Here is a 20952-nt window from a genome sequence, read left to right on the forward strand (position 1 = left end):
TTGAAATCATTTTCAGACTTAGTTGCAAAAGTGACACAGACACTCTCACGAGCCCGCAGGCTCACAGTTGCTTTCTGCCACGCCTGCTGTCGTGTGCGTCCTCTGCGCGCCCTCTCTCGGAGCTCTCCTTCCTGCTGCGCTTCCGGCCGGCCGCTCGCCTCACCCGTGTGCTGCTGATGTACCGCAGCACGTAGATTTCCTTGTGTGTTTCCTGAGAACAGGGACATTCACTTACTCATTTCCAAATCATGAAGTTAACAAACACGGAATTCTAATTCTTAATCTGTAGTGGTTATTCAGGTTTTGTTAGTTCTCCCCAAAATGGACTTTCATAGCCAAAAAGGAGTTTTCTTTTTTACTGGTTCAAGTTTCAGTTCAGGACCATACAGTGCATTTTGTCCCGTCTTTCATCTGGAGAATTATTTATCCTTGTCTCTTATGACTTTGACACTTTCGAAGAGGACGGGCTGTTTGTTTTGTAGACTCACCCTCAATATGGATTTGCAGGCATCTCCTCAGAACTAGATTTAGGTTGTGTATTTATTTGTCAGGAACGCTCTTCGGCAGTGCCGTGGCCTTGCTGACGTCACCACTTTGAGGAGGCGTGTGATGCTGGTCAAGGTGCTTTCCACTCTTTGTCACCTACCCTGTATTCTGGTACATACCAGAAATTTTCCTATGAAAATTGTAAAGTGGTGTTTTGTTTTGTTTTGTTTTGTTTTATATTCACATTAGTGAACATACAGTGTGTTCTTCAATTTGGTAAAATTTTCATTTTTTTATAGTTAAGATCTATAATATGCCTGAAATTGATTAAATTGATTGGTTTTTTTTAACTTACTGAGAATTCCAAAAATATGTGAAAATAGAATAGTGTAGTCACCTAAGGTACCATCAGCCAGCTTCAACATTTATTGGTATAAAGCCAATCTTGTTTTGTCTGTAATCTGCAGTCTGCCTCAAATCACAGACATGAGTTCATCTGGAAATATTTCAGATTGTTATCTAAAAAATAAAGGATTTATAAATACAATAGTATTTATAAATAACCACAAGAAAGTGATTTAAAAAATTTTTTTCTAATGTTTTATTTATTTTTGAGAGAGCGAGAACACGAGCAGGGAAGGGGCAGAGGGAGGGGAGGGAGGACACAGAATCCAAAGCAGGCTCCAGGCTCTGAACTGTCAGCACAGAGCCCGATGTGGGGCTCCAACTCGTGAACCGAGAGATCGTGACCTCAGCCAAAGTTGGACGCTTAACCGACTGAGCCACCCAGGCGTCCCGGAAGTGCTGTTTTTAAAAATTCCCTTAATGTTCTGTTCTGTTACTGATTGTCTCCTATAAATATCAATGTATCACACACACACGCACGTACGCACGCACGCACGCAGAGTGTGGACATGTGTGTGTATGCTCTTTTATAGTTTGAATTGAGTCCAGGTTAGATCCCTGTATTATAATGGACTGGTAGATCTTTTAAGTGTTGCTTCATCTGTGGGTTCTCACACATCTCGTTTTAGTCTCTACACCTTCGTGAAGAAACAAGGTGGTTTGTCTTGCAGAAGTTACGCTCTTGTTGATTGCATCCCCTGGAGTGTTTTTAGTGTGTCCTTCTTCTCGTGCATTTTCTGTAGATTAATAGATCCAGACGTCGATCAGATGATTCAGGTGAGAAAATGGGCAGAGCAGGATGGATAATCCAAGTGACTTACGTGAACTGCCTGCCCTTGAGCTACTCAATAAGCCCTTGATTCTTAACTTTTACTTGCCAGCTTTCAAAATAACGGGCCAGGCCCTTAGCATCCCCCAAAGGGGAGTTTTGTTGTGGAATCGTTTCCAGCTCATAGATTGAAGTGCTGCATGTGTATGTGGATCCATTGCAGTGACTATTTTTATTAATATCTGAGTTGCTCCAGCGTCTGTCCAGTGGGAGTTTCCGTTGTCAAGATGTTAGCTGGCTTTCTGCTGTGAAGGCATTGGGTTGTGGCTCTGCCATGAGACAGGGCTTGAGTTTTCCTTGTTCTCCCTGGTGTGACTGGCGGCTGTCCCAGCGCTGTTTGTGAACAGGCTCCTCTCCTCACTCGTTTTCAGTGCGTGTTTGCATACGGGGATTCTGCATCATGTGCGTTTCTTTGATGCTTTAAAAGCATAAAACAGCCTCTTCCATGTACTATGGATGATACAAGGAGAAATTTGAAAGTTAAGGGGAAGAGTGAGTCAGAAATGGTCATGATCAGCTCTTGCTGCCGTGTTGCATTAGTGTTTAATATTTGGAAGGACGTGATGTCGTTGTTAAACCAACACCTGAAGCGTTTAAGTCTTTTTCAAGGATGTGCTTGTATCAGTCTGTATCCATGCAGGAGAAAGACCGCATTCTTGAGGCTTCAACCGGAGGTCATTTGATTGAAGGGGCTACTTACGGGAGAGGGTTAAAGAAGCAGTCAGAGTCGGCGAGGTGTGCGGGGAGTAGCAGTGGGCCTGAAGGGGAAGAGGGGGCACCCTAGAGCCCAGTGGGGGTTGCGGTGCTGGCAGCAGGCGGGACGGACTGTGCAGGTATAGGGGAGGGGCAGTCCCTCTCCTCCCGCTTTGTAATACTCCCTTGGGTCATCCCATGGCCCGAGGCCGGCCAGGAGCAAGGCCAGGAGAGCCTGCACGAGTCCTCCCGGAGAAACCTTCCAGTAAACGGAGGCGGCAGAGACCGGAGGAGGGTGGCCTGGAGAGAGGAGGCACGCAGAGACGAGGGGACTCAGTGCGCTGTTTGTCATCGCTCACTTCTCAGTTTGAAAGGCTGCAGCCACGTGGCTGACCACAAAATACTCGTTTCTTGAAAATGTCTTTCAGCGTACACATATTGCTTAGTTTTTGGTTTCGTTTTTAGTGTTTATTTAGTTTTGCGAGAGAGAGCGAGCGAGTGAGCCTGGGTGGGGGTGAGGCAGAGAGAGATGAGGACAGAGGATCCTGAAGCAGGCTCTGTGCGGGCAGCCCGACGCGGGGCTCGAACTCCCGAGCCGTGAGATTGTGACCTGAGCCGAAGTCGGACGCTTAACTGACTGAGCCACCCACGTGCCCCACTCCTGTTTATTAGTAAAAGTGTACTTGCCCTTAGAGAGGTGATTGTCTCTAATCTTGGATAAGAAACATAAGAGTCTTGGGCGATGCTTGCTGAAAGCCCGAGGGAGTCTGGCAGTTGGAGGAAGGACCCTCCTCACCCAGCCCCGGCTCCTTTCCTTGGGCCACATGGCTGCGGTTCTTGGCAGGGGCCCAACTGTTCATCTCTTTGGTTTTTTTCTTTTTGTTATTATTGTTATGTTCTTGTCATCAAAGCTTAGGGTCTTGGTCTTTCCTTCTTGCCTTTGCATGAGGCCAAAAGAGAGACATTGGCTCCTTTGATGACCTTGAAGCGAACTCCAGGAATGTCACCGATAGCCGGATCTTTGCGACCAAATCCAGCAACTGGAACCACGTTATCTTCCTTGATAAAATTCATCCAACTGACTTTGGGTACAAAGGCTGTGATTTTTTGGCCATTCGTGATCAGCTGGACGCTGACACAGTTCCCGATGGCAGAATTTGCCTGTTCGCCTTCCGCCTTTACTTTCCCAGCATATTTCTTTTGCACGGGAGGCATTTCCACAGGGTTGGCCTTCAGGGCTGTGCCCAAGTGGACCTCCTTGTTCTGTTGACCTTGCCACTCCCGATCTCATCCTGGCAGTGGGAAGACTGACCCTTGTCCGTCCTGCCGGGTCCCTGGCCCCCCGGCCCCAGCAAAAAAGTGCACTCCTCATCTCTTTGAACGGACTTGATTGGGTTAGGCACTCCCGCTAGGTCATTGTTGTTTTTGGTGACGGTGTAATTTTGGTAGTGCTTTATAGTGTATAAATTTCTTTCCTTTTGTGTACGTCTTTTGTAAGGATCCAACTTGATGCCAGTAGAGAAATACATTGGAGGTACATTTACTTTTTGTGGGGGGTTTGTGCGTAGTGGTTAGGATTTGGACTCCAGAACCAGACCATCTCGGTTCACCTGTTGATGTCGCCACTTCCTAGCGGGGTGACCTTGAGTTGATGATTTAGCACCTCCTGGTCTTTGTTTTCACATTAAAAAAAATGGGGGATGATATAAATATCTATGTAATGGGGTGGTTAAATCAACAAGAACACTAACACGTGTGAAACACTTAAATGGCTCCTGGCACGTAATACGCTGATTTCATGATTTCTTGAGCTATAATTCATGTCTGTTGTGGTTGTGTGGGCTTAATCCTTCTGTCTCCCATCCTGCTTTCTTATTTCATGGTGTTGTCTTTGTTAGTCACAGAAGCAACTATTTTCCATCCGTGTACGCTTCACTCATTTATAACTGTTAGTTTTCTTTTATCTTTTTTTAGAAAAATGCTTTTGTTTAGGAAAAATAGGTAGTCATCAAAGACTGATTTTTTCTTTCCGTATACACCTCTTGTTAGCAGAAGGTAGGGGTAGTTTCTAGATTTTTGTTTGTATAATTAATTACCAACGCCTTTTTGTATTATGGTTTTAGGCGTTCTCAGTGTCCCCTAGGCTGACAGTGTCACCTTTCATTTTTGTCAGAGTGACAGCCTGGCGGGGGGCTTGTCCTCAAAGGGGCGAGTGAATTGGTCATCTAGAATCAGTTCTCAAGTGCGGGTCTTGTTAGTATTGTGAATGGATCCCGTGTTTTCCTCTCCTGTGGAGGATGGGCCCTACTGACTATAACACGGAAGAAGCAGACGTTGTAGCTGAGAGGTGATAACGTGATTTGCGGAAGTGTTGGAAGAAGTCCTGTGTGACTGTGTCATAGCTGTCTTATCCATACAGGTTCGTACAGGTCGGTGACAGAGTTACCCCACAGGTAAGCTCTTGTCCTGGATCTCATTGCCGAATGACTTTGGGCCACTTGTTTAATCTTGTCCTTGTTTTCTTTATCTATAATATGAAGGTAAAGGTTTTATACAGGGTAACCTAAGATAACACAAAAGGTGCGTGAGTGAAAACGATTTCTCGAATTGTTTCTAGTTCTAAAAGTGTGTAGAAACACATATTTCTGCGGTAACTCCTGTAGGCATTCCTGTATAGATCCTGGTGTTCTGCAAAGCAGCACACTGCAAGTAAACACGGTTTTTGGATACAGTAATGCTCCAAACCTGCAGACCTTACCGAAATTCGTAAGCACAATGCTCGTAAAAGAGAGTAACAGCCCTGATAGCAATAGTGCTGCATTCGCACCTAAGAAACGCAGTCTGATTTTCTCCTTCCAGGTGTTGTCCTTAAGAGGCATTTGTTCTTGAGACATTGGGTTCCCCAGAACCAAGAATGAAATTTAGCGGTAGCCATCTTCATCAACCAACCAACAGACAAAATACATAGCGGGAAAGGTCTTTGGCTTTTTGATCTGGTAAAGGTTTCTGTTTTAATTGTGACATAATCTGCTTCTGATCACTTCAGAACATAAGCATGCTGACGACACAACGTCACAGTACGGGCAGGACTCCCGTGTGGTGCAATTACTGTGATTTACTCGTGTGTTCTCGTCAGTGTCGTCGTTTTCTTTTTTTTTTTTTTTTTTTTTTCAACGTTTATTTATTTTTGGGACAGAGACAGAGCATGAACGGGGGAGGGACAGAGAGAGAGGGAGACACAGAATCGGAAACAGGCTCCAGGCTCCGAGCCATCAGCCCAGAGCCTGACGCGGGGCTCGAACTCACGGACCGTGAGATCGTGACCTGGCTGAAGTCGGACGCTTAACCGACTGCGCCACCCAGGCGCCCCAGTGTCGTCGTTTTCGTTTCTTCGGTTGTTGCAGTTTGATGAGCCTCCAGTGGTCTCTCGGTGGTTTGGGTTGAGTTTTCCTAGTTGATGATGTTGGTATCTTTTCTTACTTCGTCATAGGTTTTTTTTTAAGGCAGGGAAAGAAAGGCCTAGCTGTTACTATAGTTTCTTCCTTTACGGATTACTGACCAGGTCCGGAGAAGCGCAGACCTCCCACCGAACCGAACGGTGGCGGTCTTGAGCCTGTGAGAGCTGCCCCCTGTAGCGGAGCCTCCCACACGGAAAAGACCACCTGTTCCCCTGCACTGGAAAATACATTTTCGTTATTAGTGAAGGGAAAGGAAAGCATAGCAAACTGCATGGGTCGGTGCCCCAGCCCCAAAGTCCCGGCTACGACTCCCAGTGACCTGCAGACCTGTACGCTGTAGGGACAGCGCACTAACTGCCTGTTTGTTTTCTCCCCAGTGAACTTGAAGATGACTTACTTGGAGAAGATTTGCTGTCTGGCAAAAAGGTAAGAAGTTGAGGTCTTCCTGAAACCCGCCTGTAGGCGCTTCGTTGCACTCAGCATAGAGGAGTGTGTCTCCCGCGTGGGGTGCACATTCCTGTGTTGGAATTTGAATTGCCTTTTTTTTCTTCCTTAAATATTTGTTTAATTTTGAGAGAGCGAGAGAGCGAGAGAGAGAGAGACAAAGCGCTAGCAGGGGGACGGCCAGAGAAAGAGAGACACAGAATCGGAAGCAGGCTCCGAGCTGTCAGCACAGAGCCCGACACGGGGCTCGAACCCACAGACCGTGAGATCATGACCTGAGCAAAAGTCGGACACTCAACCGACTGAGCCACTCAGGGGCCCCTTGAATTATCTTTTAATTGCAGAGAGCTGACTGTTTAATCTGTTAGTAAGTTCTCCAGTAACTATGCGAGCGGTCGGTCCTTTGTCACAAACGTTTTAGTTCTCACTCTGCCTGGGGCATCCAGCAGCTGTTGAGTTTGGGAAAGCGGCAGCATAAAACCGCCATGTGCTCGTAAGAAAACTAATATTGGGAGGCTAATATTTTGCATTCCCCTTTGAAAAAATACCTGTTTATTTGAGAGAGAGAAAGTGTGAGTGGGGGAGGGGCAGAGAAGAGAGGGAGAGAGAGAACCCAAGCAGGCCCCACCCTGTCAACGTGGAGCCAGATGTAGGGCTTGATCCCATGAACTGTGAGCTCAGACTTGAGCTGAAATCAAGAGTCCGATGCTCAACCAGCTGAGCCACCCGGGCGCCCCAATGCACTGCATTTCCTTTTTGAGAGTCTGCAGATATGGTTAAAGAGAGTCCTATTCAAATATAACACGCATTCAGGTAAATGAGACTGGAAGTCTAAAACCTAATACAGGTTTCTGTAAACCTTCTTGGTCAAGTAAAAACTTTGCTATAATTATGTTTAATGTGTGTATTTATAAGGTGTGTGTATCTGTATGTTGTGTATACATATACATGTATGTTTATACTACTGCCAGTGTATTTTGAACATTGTAAAATGTACATTAAAAATAGAGGAGTGCCTGGGTGGCTCAGTCTGTTAAGTGTCGGACTTAGGCTCAGGTCATGATCTCGTGGTTTTTGAGTTTGAGCCCAGCATCAGGCTCTGTGCTGACAGCACGGAACCTGGAGCCTGCTTTCGATTCTGTGTCTCCCTTTCTCTTTGCCCTTACCCTGCTCATGTTCCATCTGTCTGTCTCTGTCACTCTGTCTGTCTCTCTCAAAAATAAGCATAAAAAAAAAATTAAAATCCAAAGATTAAAGTGAAATATTACATTCTTTTTTTTTTTTTTTTATAACTTTTATTCATTTTTGAGAGAGAGAGAGAGAGAGAGAGAGAGACAGAACATGAGCCAGAGAGGGGCAGAGAGAGGAGACACAGACTCCGAAGCAGGTTCCAGGCTCCGAGCTGTCAGCACAGAGCCCAATGCAGGGCTCGAACCCACAAACCGTGAGATCATGACCTGAGCCGAAGTCAGACGCTTAACTGAGCCACCCAGGCACCCCAGAGGCGCTAAATTTTTGAGAACTTATTAACAGTTTGAAAACACTTGATGTTCTTGCTAAATAAATATCAAGGCAGTTTTTTATGCTGTTTTTTTTTTTTAAGTTTGTTTATTTTGAGAGCGAGCGCAAGTGGGGGAGGGGCAGAGATTGAGGAAAGAATCCCAAGCAGGCTCCACACTGACAACGCGGAGCCCTGATAAGGGGCTTGAACTCATCATGACCCAGGTCGAAGTCAGAAGCTTAATTGAGCCATCCAGGCACCCCATGCTTAGTTTTTTAAAGTTTTAAGATTGTGGTGGTTTCTTACTGTCCACAGTTCTTACACGTAAGCTCATTATACTTTTAGGTGATGAAGTCGCATGATTTATTATATCAGATCTGATTATAGTTTCTTTTTATACTTCTTTATGATATAGTTGATGAAGGTCTTGCTCTGGAAGAAAACACCAGTGCTGCCATTTTCTTGTAACTATGTTGCATGATTAGCTTTTTTGCTAATACATGAATTAGTTGTAGGAGTCTTTGAAGCCACTTTCCTTTCTCCTGTTTCCTGCTGCATCATTGGCCTACAAGTGGCCTGGCTTCAGTCTACCTCAACTTTCCTCCTTTAAGTGGCTCTCGTCACCTGCAACTTTAAGTAAGAATTAATTTAGTTACCTCTAAATGCACACGATCCCTTGTAAGTAAAGGGGAAACATCGAAATACTGGAAGTGAAAACCCAGTGAGGTTGCCCCTCGGCCCGTCCATGTTCGAGGGTCTCAGGCTCTGGCCTCAGGGTCTGACTTGCAAGCCCGCCCTTCCCGGTCATGGTCGCAGAGGGAAAGTGCTGCTGTTTTCTTTCTGACTCGGCCACTTCGCGCAGCTTCGAAGTGCTCTTGCTGTACGTGGGGGTTCACTACCCCAACGTACACACCTTTTTTTTCCCTTTGTAATCACTAAAGATACTTTAGTGAACAACACCAATTGGATGTGGAAATATTTGAACGCAGTGAAGTATTTTTTACGTGAAACCGGACCTCCGTCCTTGGGCTAGCCTGGGCATCATTGTTCGCCCCGTGTTCCTATCAGGATGGCCCACCAGCCCTAAAGACTCTCTGGTGTCCGTCTGTCCCCATCTCATGAGACCTTTGGTCTGGTCGCGTATCAGTAAAGGTGGAAAAGCACTGTTTGGTTTGGATGGTAATGCTGACTATTCTGGGGATGTAGTCTCACTTTATTTTATTGCATTAGTTGATTTGTGTGACTCCCTTTTTTCTTTTCTTTTTTTTTTGATGTTTATTTTTGAGAGAGGGAGATTGAGCGCATGCGCAAGGGAGGGGCAGAGAGAGAGAGGGAGACAGAAGATTGGGAATGGGCTCCACCCGAGCCCAGTGTGGGGCTCGAATTCCCAAACTGTGAGATCGTGACCTGAGCCAAAGTCGGATGTTTGACTGACTGAGCCACCCAGGTGCCCCTTGGTCTCCTTTTTTTTTTTTAATTTTTTTATTTTAATGTTTGTTTATATTTGAGAGAGACAGAGTGTGAACAAGGGAGGGACAGAGAGAGGGAGGGAGACACAATGTGAAGCGGGCTCCAGGCTCTGAGCTGTTAGCACAGAGCCTGACGCGGGGCTTGAACCCACGAACCGCGAGATCATGACCCGAGCTGAAGTCAGACGCTTCACTCACCGAGCCACCCAGGCGTCCCCGCTTCGGTCTCCTTTCTGATGGAACAGGAATGCGTGAGGGCGGCAGTGGGATGCCTTCTGTCTCTGCAGCAGGGCCCTTATCCACCTTGGCCAGTTTGGAAGTTTAATTTAGAGCAGTGTATGTACTCCTCTCTCTTTTTCTCCTCTCTTCTTTCCTAGCGGTGTACCTTGTAGGAATCAAAGAGCTCAAATTTTCAAAAAGAAATAATGAAAGAAATAGATCTCTAAGTCCCCATGACTGACATTTTGCCATATTTCTTATATCGTTTTTCCGTGTGTTTTAAAGTAGAATTTGAAAGTTATATATATAAAGATCCCTGCTTTTTAATTTACCATTGTATCGTTGGCATATTCCCCTTGTCCTTAAACGTTTCTTGTTTTGTGATGGCTCCGTAATGGTTTTGTTTGTGCACACTGTAGTATACATAGCCATTCCTACATTCACTGAGGGCATTTCCAGCTCATTGCTAGGACTTCGAAAAGAACCCTGACTTTTTGTGAGCGCTTGGAAGGACACGTAACAGAGGGAGGGCAGAGTGCGGTCACCCGCCTGCATTTGTCGCCCTGATTCTGAGGTTTTCAGGTAAAGGCGGTTTTGCTTTATCGTTGCCCACTCCCCTTCCTGAATTATTTTGAAGTAAATCTCAGACATTATCATGAGAGAGATATATATATATATATATATATATATATATATATATATATGTATATGTATATATACACACACACACACACACATATATATGTGTGTATATATGTGTATATATATGGGTATGTGTGTATACGTATATATATATATATATATATATATACACACACACATACATGTATACACACATATATATACGTATAAAAGTGTATTTATTTTGAGAGAGAGAGAGAGGAACCCAAACAAGGGCCTGCGCTCTCAGTGCCGAGCCCGGCGAGGGGCCTGTGAGATCGTGACCTGAGCTGAGAGCGAGAGTTGGATGCCTGACGGACGGAGCCACCCAGGCACCCCTATGATGATAGTTTAATGTACATGTACTATGCTTTTGGAATTCTTTTCTTTGCACGGTTCCGTCCAGGAGAATTTCTGGCCCGACGGTGTGCGCGGTTCGGCCTCCTGTCTCGTGTCGCCCAGTTGCTTTCCGGCGCTGTTTTCTCAGCTGGGCAGCAGGTGCACGGGCACGCCTTTCGCTTTTCTGTCCCCTGGCTCTGCGATCACTTCTCCTTTAAACTCTTTGCCCGTGAGGTAGATGAAAACTGATTTCTAGTTAGTTTACTTTGTATTTATTCGGTGTCTAGTGAGAAGGAGTATTTTGTTGGGTGTGTAATCAGGAATTTATTGTTAGAGGTACGCTGGCCGCCTGCCACTGTGTCTCTCCCCCACGCCCCCACCCCCAAGTCCCCACGAAATGTAGGGGGATGGAGCTTTGTGTGGGGAGAGGCTCCTGGGCTGGTGGGCCGGAGGGCTGCACAGAGTATAGTGACCGTGTCAGACCGACAGGGGCGGCCGAGGACAAGTTCATTGGTGTCCAGAAGGGAGGTTAGAGTCAAGTTTCAAATACAGGATAAAAACGAAAGGTCGGCCGGCTCCAGAATGCAGCAAGCTGGCGTGACCCGACTAGAGCTCTGAGAAGTTGGGGAAGCCTGGGTGCCGGTCGCCTGCCAGCCTGTGATGCCTTCTTCAGTTTCCGTTGTACCTCGGCAGCGGGTGCCAGACGGGTCGTCTCTGGTCCGCCGGTTCAGACCTCCTTCTGCCTTCTGGGGAGTGCTGGAGCGAGGTGTTTCCTTCACGGTTGTCTCCCCCCAGGAGAGGAGGGGCCTGCTGGTCGCACGCATTTCAGGAGCGTTCCCAGCCGCTTTCTCTCCCTTTCTGGGCCGGTGGGCGGGGAGGGGGGCTGCCCCCTTCCCCCGCCCGCGGATCGCCCAGAACGAGTCCTCTAGCCACTCCGCCCTTGTCTGACGGAACGGTTTGCCCCGGTTCTTTGGGATGTAGTTGAAAAGCAGTTTTTGCCTCAGAGATGGAATCCAGGTCTCCACTTCTGCTCTGTCAGCAAAGTGGGTGTTTGTTCCTTGCCTCCCGTGCACGGTACTTAGCACATTCAGAGTCCACAGGTAAGATCTGGTTACCGTCGGGCCGGCACAGCGTATATTCCTTTTTGTTTGTTTGTTTGTTTGTTTGTTTGGTGAATTATTTATTGGTTCACTGAGTTTTGACAAGTACTTAAAATTTTAAAGAAACTCAAGGAAGCAGCCTCTTACAGAATGTCATTTGGCTTTCATTGAAATGTTAATTTTTAAACACTTTCTGTGGCTTTCTTTAATAAATTGGGCGGCCACATTTAGGCAGGCCTGGCTCATCTTCTTTAGTGGAGGACAGATTCTGTGGCCGACTAAGCAGAACTTGATTTTGGCCGTGAAACAGTCTGTTTCTTTTTCATACAGGTCCACCCCCCCCCTTCTTCAAGTAAACTTCATGGCCCGTGTTAGTTCATTTTTATCTTGTTAGAATGTCAGCCATTAAGTAGAGTTCCTTGAGACCCGTGAGAACTATAAGGTTCATATTTTCTTGGCTTATGTCAAAAATATTATAACGAGAGTGTACAGACAAGTTTGAGAAAGCTAGTTTTACAAGCTGTAAAATGTTAGGAAAAGACTGCTTGTTTCATCTTTAGAAAATCAAATCTTTTTTTTTTTTTTTTTCCTGTTTTTACCTGTTTTCATAACGTGTGTGTTGGAGGGGCTTCTTTTGGAGGGGGTGGTAATTTGTATATACCATGAAAGTAATCTGAATAGGGAAGGAAAGTGTGAAGGGACACTTCCTCCCCCTTCCCGCCGAAGTGTACGATACTGGTGTGTATTTAAGGCAAAACCTGGAGTGTGCAATCACTAGGCTGCCTCCACCTATGGGTGTGGTGAGTGCGCAGGCCTGTCAGGAGCAGGGGCGGGACCTGAGCCAGGCATGTCTGTTTTCACGTGTCACCTCTATTGGACGGACCGGTTTTATTTCCTTACCATTTCAGTTCAGTGATCCGGTTCTCTAAAATCTGCTTATTTCTGAAATTCCACCTTGTTTTTGTTTAAACAAAAACCTTCAGATTTTGGGTACTAACAGTGTTCGATTTAGTCAAGTCTTCTTTTAAGTCTTTATTTTAACTTCCGTTAGTTAATACACAGCGTTGTGTCAGGTTCCCGTGTACTGTATGCTGATTCTCGCTTCCACACGTCCGCTGGTGCTTCTCAAAGTGCACTGCTTAATCCCCGCCACCTGTTCCCCCTGCCCCCAGCCCCCAGCCCCCCAACCATCACTGTGTTCACTGTAGTTAAGGGTCTGTTTCTTGTCTGTCTTCTTTTTTCCCTTTGTTTGGTGTGTTTCTTCTTCTTTTTCTTTCTTTCTTTTTTAAGTTTTTAAAAAGTTTTTATTTTGAGAGTGAGAGGGGTAGTGTAGGGAGAAGGAGAGACAGAATTCCAAGTAGGCTCCACACCATCAACGCAGAGCCTGATGCGGGGCTCGAACTCACGAAACTTGAGATCATGACCGGAGCTGCGATCGAGAGTCAGATGCTTAACCGACTGTGCCACCCAGGCGCCCCTGTTTGTTTTGTTTCTTAAATTCCACATATGAGTGAAGTCGAATTTAGTCAAGTATTACGGATACAGGGAAAAATATTCATAGGATACTACCAAAAGAGTCTCCCCTTTTCCTTTTTTGGTTAGATTTAGAATAAATGTGATCATTAGGCTTGTTGTTTCTTAAAACAAAAGTTTTATTATTTTTGAGAGAGAGAAAGGGGCGGGGTCGGACAGAGGACCCAAAGCGGGCTCTGTGATGACAGCAGAGAGCCTGATACGGGGCTCGAACTCACGGAGCGAGAGATCATGACCTGGGCCCGAGCCGGATGCTTAACTGACCGAGCCCTGCCAGGCGGCCCAGCCTTGTTGTTTCTGCACTCACCTGACTCTGTGCGTGAAATGTGTCTGGGGAGGCGGGTGTCCCATGCGTGGAGTTTCTCCACTGGTTCTGTCCGAATGGGGTAACTTACTGAATGGCACGTGTTCTAATAACAGGGTGAGAAATAATCCAGCCGATGTAATTTTGCACATTTGTAACCAGTCTTTTTATGGAAGTGGCATGCATTAATTAGATTTTTTGTTTTAATTAGAATCAGTCGGATTTGTCAGATGAAGAGCTGAATGATGATCTTTTACAGAGTGATAATGAAGACGAAGAAAATTTCAGGTATTCCATATTAGCTCATTAAAATTTTTCTGGAACTAAATTGCTAGTAACTGTAATTTATAATTATAACGGGATATGATTGACAGTGTGATACTATATCATTGAACACAGCTTTATTTTACACGGGATATGAATACAACATTTATGTGGCAGCTGTATGTTTCTGTAAGTAGGTTTTTGGTCTTGTATTCGATGACCTGTGTGATTTTGTTGAGCGCACATTATGAGAGCTCGGGAAAGGTGTGTACTGAGTTCCTTTATTGGACGGGGCAGTGGCCTCACACACTCGGTATTGTCGCTTGCGGTTTGATGTTGCTGCTTTTGTTTCTTTTTTAGACCATTTTTACTTATATGTAGTCTGTTGACTAAGAATTGCCATTTTGAAAATCCCTTTGGACTGTACTTCAGGCTCTACCTTGACTATGTGAGTGTGATTGTCCTAGTGAGTATAGTTACTTTAGTCGGTTTTGACTACGTTAACAAAACACTACGAACTCGGTAGTTGATAAACAACAGAGATTTCTTTCTCGCGGTTCTGGGGGCTGGGAACTCCAAGGTTAAGGCACCAGCACGGTCAGTTTCTAGTTTCTGGTTCCCAGATGGCATCTTCTCTCTGTGTCCTCGCTTGGCGGAGGGTGAGGGAGCTCTTGGGATCCCCTCTGTAACAGCACTCACCCCTGTCGGCGGGGGAGGGGCTCCATCCTTCTGACCTGATCACCTCCCCAGGGCCCCACCTCCAGGCACCATCACACTGGGGGGTGAGGATTCAGCAGATGAGTTTTGGGGGGACGTGAATATCCAGCCCCAGCAAGCATGGACGTCTCTCTGTTGTTGATGCAGCAAAGCTCTGTTAGAAGAGCGGGGAGCGGTGTGTAGTATTCTCTGGTGGCGGAGCAGTGTTTTCAGTTTTATGAGAAGACCTGTACTGGGAAAACTTCAGGGGATCTCTCTGTCATGAACGTCGTTAACAGACATATGCCATTGATTATCGAACTACAGATCTGTAACTGGTTTTCTAACATGAAGCGGTTGTTTTTGGATAGCAGTGCAGTTTTCAGTTAGTTTATTCCACCACTTAAGTTTCCCAGGTCTGTTGTGCGACATCGTCAATGCGTGTACACTCGGCTTTATCCGCAGATCTTGCCCTCTAAGTGTTTTGGCGCTTCCTGTTTGGCGTACTGTGATTTAATACGTTGAGTGTCATTTGTTTGCAGTTTTATTTTATTTTTTTGAGAGAGAGCGTGCACAAGTGAGGGAGGGGCAGAGGGAGAGCGGGGAGAGAGAATCGCAAGCAGGCTCCACGCTCAGAACGGAGCCCGACGTGACCTGGTGCTTCATCGCTTAACTGACCGAGCTATCCCGCCACCCAGATTTTTTTTTTTTTTTGTAGTTTAAAAACCCTCTTTGTTATTTTCCAAATATTACAAACTGATTGTTTTTTTAATTGTGACTAGTACAGATTTTTATTGAACATTGACATGTATTTTCACACACATTTTTAATATTTTGATTTTTTAAATAATTTATAATTTACATAATAGGAAAAGAAAAAATTGTTCTTAAAATTCCATCTGTGATTTTTTCCTTTCTTTCTTTCTGTCTTCTTTCTTTCTCTCTTCTTTCTTTCTTTCTTTCTTTCTTTCTTTCTTTCTTTCTTCTCTCCACCTTGTGTACCTTTTATTTTAAAATTTTTATTTTTTAAAATTTTAGTTAGCACACAGTGGGATATTGGCTTCAGGAGTAGAATTCAGTAATTCATCACTTCCATATAACATCCAGTGCTCAGCACAATTCCCTCCCTGAGTTCCTGTCACCGATCTAGCCCATCTCCCACCCAGCCCTCCCTCAAACCCTCAGTTTGTTCTCTATCGGTAGGTCTCTTGTGGTTTATTTCCTTCTCCTTGTTTTGTGTGTGTGTGTGTGTGTGTGTGTGTGTGTGTGATTTTTCTGTTTCTAGAGTAATACTGCCACTTTTACTTTGGAATCCTGGAAAACGGTGAGCATCCTTTTTACCCTGGAAGTTAAAATAAAATGTCGTCTGTTTTCAGTGCTAGAGTTTTGCCAGCCAGACTCGTGTCCCCATCTGCTTGATCTGATTCTCTTGGGCAAAAAACGCGCGTCTGATGATAGTGCGGGCGCCGTATGCGTTAGGGGATCGTGGCGCAGGCTCAGTATGGCGCACTGAGCTCTGTTTCCAGTCGTGATTGGAGGAATGTGCATCTGCCCGTCACCGGGACAACTTTTCGCCAGTCGTGCTTGAAGTCTTTGTGACAGTTCGTTTATGGAGCAACTTAACTTTGAGCTTTACTCTGATTGGGCACCTTTCTTTCTGTTTCTGTTCTCTTTAGTTCTCAGGGTGTCACAATTAGTCTAAACACCACATCTGGCATGGTCACGTCGTTTGAACTGTCTGACAACACTAATGACCAGTCCGGAGAACAGGAGTCTGAGTATGAACAAGGAGAGGACGAACTCGTTTATCACAAATCCGGGGGATCCGAACTGTATGCTCACGAGTACCCGGAGGAAGGGCGCTACGAAGGCCACGGCGCTGGGCTGACGGAAGGCCACATGGAATATGTGGAGGAGCCGGAGGAGGGGCAGCTGTACAGTGACGAAGTGTTAGACATCGAGATCAATGAGCCCTTAGATGAATTCACAGTGAGTCTTTTTCCTTTGTGTGGCCGAAGATGACCTGGCTGCCTGGGCATGGGTTTCTAGACTGATTTGAAATCTATTTCCCTCCCTCGGGAGGGAGGGAAATTAGACCTTATTATCACCGTCTGCCAGTTTCTTTATCTGAGCTATGACAAAGTTTGTGTTGACAGCTTGTTTGGCTGGAGGTAATGCCCCTTTGTCATTCTGGAAGGCTGCACGGAATCGTGACCTTGAGGATTGCACCTTAAGGAAGAAAACAGCTTTGTGTGGTGGAGATACACTGTCAATTGTTGGAAGTACTTAATGCAGAGCTTTTATCCAGGCTTTAGACAAGATCTGATAAAGTCCTTCCAAGGTGAAAAGATTATTGACCTGCTAAAGACATCTTTAAGGTGCTAATATTCCAGAGTGATTGATGTCCTGTTCATTCATCCTTTTTTGTAACTGAGAACTGTCTAAACATGAATAAAGAGATTGGAGGTTAGTTTTGGAAATGTCACACGTAATTTGTTATCTGCAATCAGGAAGCAAAGATTGTGCTGATTTCTATTTCAGGAAGATGATTTTGATAAGTAGCTTTTTAAAAAGTTGAACTGTCAAGAAAGAAAAGGTACTCGTGAAAGACTGCTCGCTCATCTGTCTCAGTGATTCATCCTTAAGAGATACTTGTTTTTCAAACTAACGCTTAATGAAAATCTATGTGGGAAGGACGCGATAGTCATCGGTAGAATCTTAAGGCTTTCGTGATACTGAAATTCCACCGAGAGGCCATGTCACCTGGGCTGCCGGGCAGGACCCGGTGGAGACGTGCACAGTTGGGGGTAACGGCGTTGCCTTATTCTCGTCATGTTCTTATTCAGCGGAAGCTTGCTTTTGAGAAAAAAATTTCAAAATCAGAATCTTGGTCATTGGTCATACGTACATATAAACGCGAGTAATTTTGAAAAGGATTGTTTATGTGGACCCTTAGGGTATTTAGTCCTAGTCATGATTGTGTTTATATATCTCAGTAGTTATTATTAAGATCTGATTCTTTTTGAATGCTTTCTCTTAATGGGAACATGTTTGTAGTTTTGGTAAATCAAAGCATGTAAAAGGCATCATGGGTGCTTGTTCTTTTGATAACGGTAATGGTTTGGCTTAGTAAGAAGTCTTCACTGTGTGGACAGGTGCTGTCTGGCTTACCGGTGTGTTTGTGGACTGTCTGAAGTTGGGGTACTATACATTTAAGATGTTTCTTAAAAATTAAGCCAAGATCTTTTAAAAATGTAGCCGGTTATTCGCTTGGTTAGAGCATTTTATTATTTCTACTGTTTGTCGGTAAGATAAGATGATTGGGTAATCATATGTGAGTCCTTTTCCCTTGTAAATTCAACAGCTCAGCAAATCTCCACTGATGTCCGGGCACTGGGGGCACACATTTTGCTAGAATATGAGACATGAGGCATGGCCCCTGCCTTCTGTGAACTTAGAACCTGGCGAAACAGGTCAGTGTGGAAAGTGCTCGACAGCACAGCTGTGCCTGGCCGCGTAGGAGAGATTTCTCACTGTGGCCTTCTGGCAGAATTTGTCGTAAAGAGAATTCTCACAAGTGAGGACTTTCCCTCTCTTGTGTTGCATTGTCAAACTAGACCTGCATTTAGGCCCCTGGTTGTGTAAACTCCAACTTAGTTATCCAATGTCTTGTGACCTATGAGTCTGGTCTCAAGAAGAAAAACAATGTGGCAACTCAAGATTCAAACCAAAAGAATCACGAACAGTTTTGCTCAGCGTTTCCGAAAGTGTCCTAACATTTTCACAGGGAGCCGTACGCCTTAACGGTGAGGCGAGGTAGTGTCAGCTCTCCTCGGGACATCTAGCTTTAGAGCCTTGGCCGTTCTTTTCTCTTTCTTCCCTGTTTCTTTAAAATCGCTGGTTTCTGCATAGTTGTCATAGTGGTGGAGTCTGGCATTACCTTTGCTTTGGACCGAGGAGCTAGATGGCCTTGAACCGGGGCGCGCTGCTCCTGCTCTGCTCCCACTCTGCCGCGGAGGGGGCCGCTCCCTGGCTTCCCAGGCCTTTGGTGGTGCGCAGTGAATTCATTATTCATGATTAGATGAACTAATGCAGGAGTAGTTTGCGTACCTGTGTGTCCCAGTAGCATTTTAGTTGATGAAAGGGTTTATTTCACTGTGGCCTGTGTCCTGGTTAGGATTTGTTAACTTGTTTTCACGAGCTAGACTCGAACTCTGTGACATGCAGACCATGAGCACATTTGGTCTTTTTGGGCTCACTCTTAAAATCACATGGAAGGACTAACTGGGAGTGGAATCGCAAAGCCACAGAATTTTACAGTTGGGAGGGACACTTTTACTTATGAAGAAACTTGAGGTCCACATTTAAAATTTGGTAGAACAATCCTGGTTTTCTTTCCCGTTATACCCAATAGTAAGACGTTCCTTAGGTTTTGTTTTGTTTGTTTTTAAAATGTTTACTTATTTCTGAGACAGAGAGAGACAGAGCATGAGTGGGGGAGGGGCAGAGAGAGAGGGAAACACAGAATCTGAAGCAGCTCCAGGCTCTGAGCTGTCAGCACAGAGCCCGATGTGGGGCTTGAACCCATAGACTGCGAGATCATGACCTGAGCTGAAGTCGGACGCTCAACCGACTGAGCGACCCAGGCGCCCCCTTTTTTTATTTTTATTTTTTTAATTTTTATTTTTTTAATGTTTATTTCTGAGACAGAGATAGAGCAAGACGTTCCTTAGGTATTAGGAGTTTTCGCCAGTGCTGATCTTGAGAGCGAATTGGGATTTGATTTAAAAACGTGTACTCTTGTATTAAGAAAAGGTTTATATCGCTTATTATTTAACAGAATATTAGAAAAATTGTTGGGTGATTTATACTTTTAAGCACAATCATTTAGAGCCTTTAAAATGAACATAGATTGAGATTTCTGAAAACACTGTTCTGTAAAAACAATTTCAGATTGATAATATATGGGAAGGGTAGCAGGTTGTTGTTTCTTGGTGCGAATCCAGTGAGATAGGCTCTTCTCCATTGTACGTTAGCTGAAAATTTTCAGTACCATCGTCTGGCCTTATTTGAAATCCGACAGTTGTGCTGTCAGTGACTTGAGGGTGGTGCCAGTTTCTCTTTTTGATAGAATGTGAACAGTTTCTTCTGGAGAGTAAAACGCAGTGTGTTCAGATAGTCTCAGAGACATTTGGGGGATCTAACATGGTGTTTCATCTGGAATACAGCTGCTTTCTTTGGGCGTTCTAGGTGCGGCTCTTGTCTACTCCACAGGAGTGTGTTCGGGTTCTGTCTGTGCTCACTCTTGGTTGTTTGTCTTGGAACCACCCACTGTGTATTTCAGCCAGTGACCAGGCACACTGGGAAGTTCAGCTCTTTGCGTAGGATCAGATGTCCTTGTTACTTGGTGATGTCTGCAGGAACCCTTCTTTCTCTTGAATTGTCTTTAGCCAGCTTGTCTGCTTCCTTCCATATGCCCTTCAAGGGACGCCTGCCTGCTGACATGCCCCTTCCATTTCCTACAAAGCTGGAGTCACCCGTTTAATTCAAGGGATGGACTGATGGAGAAACAAGTTCTAATGTGATTGCTGATAAAGCTCTTGTGTTGAGTTGAATGGTTCACACTTTTGTTGCTTTCTATTGCCGTAAAAATGGTTCAAGTTTCGCATGATTTCAGCCCCCTTACTGCTGCTGAGCTGCGCTGTGTGAGCATATGCACGTTGTTTTTAAGAGGACTTTTCTTTCGTGCTCATTTTAAGTAGCGCTAATTATCAGGGCGCTTGGATTTGAAGCACAGCTAGGTCACTAAGCTCAGCGACCGGGCTAGCGTACTGCACTCCGTCCTCATGAACACAGGGGAGGGCGCATTCTGTGTTTGTGCTGGGTGCTCTCTGCTTAGTCGGGCAATAGCCGTAGTAAAATCTGCCAAAATAATTAAGCATGAGTGCTGAAGATGAAAAGTGCTTGTAAAAACCCAAAGCTATATGAGAAAAACTTAACTTTCTCTCTAACGGCTGTCAGGATGGAGAATACTTGCAGGCTTGTGGGCAGCACGGGCTCCAAGAGCAGGAAGACTGTGTTGCTGAAGATGAATTAAATGAGATCACTGACCGCCAGGTTGCTCCTGAACCGGAAGAGGTATTTGTTCGTCTTTTAAAAAGAGCCCAAAATTTTGGTGGTTTTTTTTCCTTCCAGATTTAAAATGAGCCATCTTTTTGGCATTAGTGAAAAGTTGATAGATAAATCTCTTCTTTGAACGATGAGTGTAGTAAAAAGCCTGACCTTTCTCAAGTCTTTTGGGTGGTGAGTTCTGGTGAGCTGTGATTTCTTTCCATTTAGCTGTTTGCCCTTTAAGTGTTAGAATATTTTAAATGTTTGAGGGGGGCGTGGGTAGAGATCTTTAAAAAATGTGATGTATGTGTTAGTGCTTTGAAAGGGGTGCTGTAATCATTTTAAATTAGTTAACGTTTGTTAGTCAGAACCATTATGAAAAGAATACTTCTGGGTTCCCCGTGTTTAGGTGCTGTCTCAGGTGCTGAAGAAACAAGGATG

At 45.0% G+C, this 20952-nt stretch overlaps 1 protein-coding gene across 1 annotated transcript in view; it reads left to right on the forward strand.

Moving 5' to 3' along the window:
• The window catches only part of RBM33 (RNA binding motif protein 33), a 139080-nt gene that overhangs the window by 27312 nt on the left and 90816 nt on the right, over window positions 1-20952 (forward strand). The window contains 3 exon segments of the mRNA XM_019424900.2: window positions 6249-6297; window positions 13652-13728; window positions 16077-16389. Of these exon segments, the coding sequence (XP_019280445.2) occupies window positions 6249-6297; window positions 13652-13728; window positions 16077-16389 (439 nt within the window).

The sequence above is a fragment of the Panthera pardus genome, unplaced genomic scaffold (assembly GCF_024362965.1).
Source record: "Panthera pardus isolate Hobbes unplaced genomic scaffold, ASM2436296v1 HiC_scaffold_9, whole genome shotgun sequence".
In the NCBI taxonomy this organism is placed as follows: domain Eukaryota; kingdom Metazoa; phylum Chordata; class Mammalia; order Carnivora; family Felidae; genus Panthera; species Panthera pardus.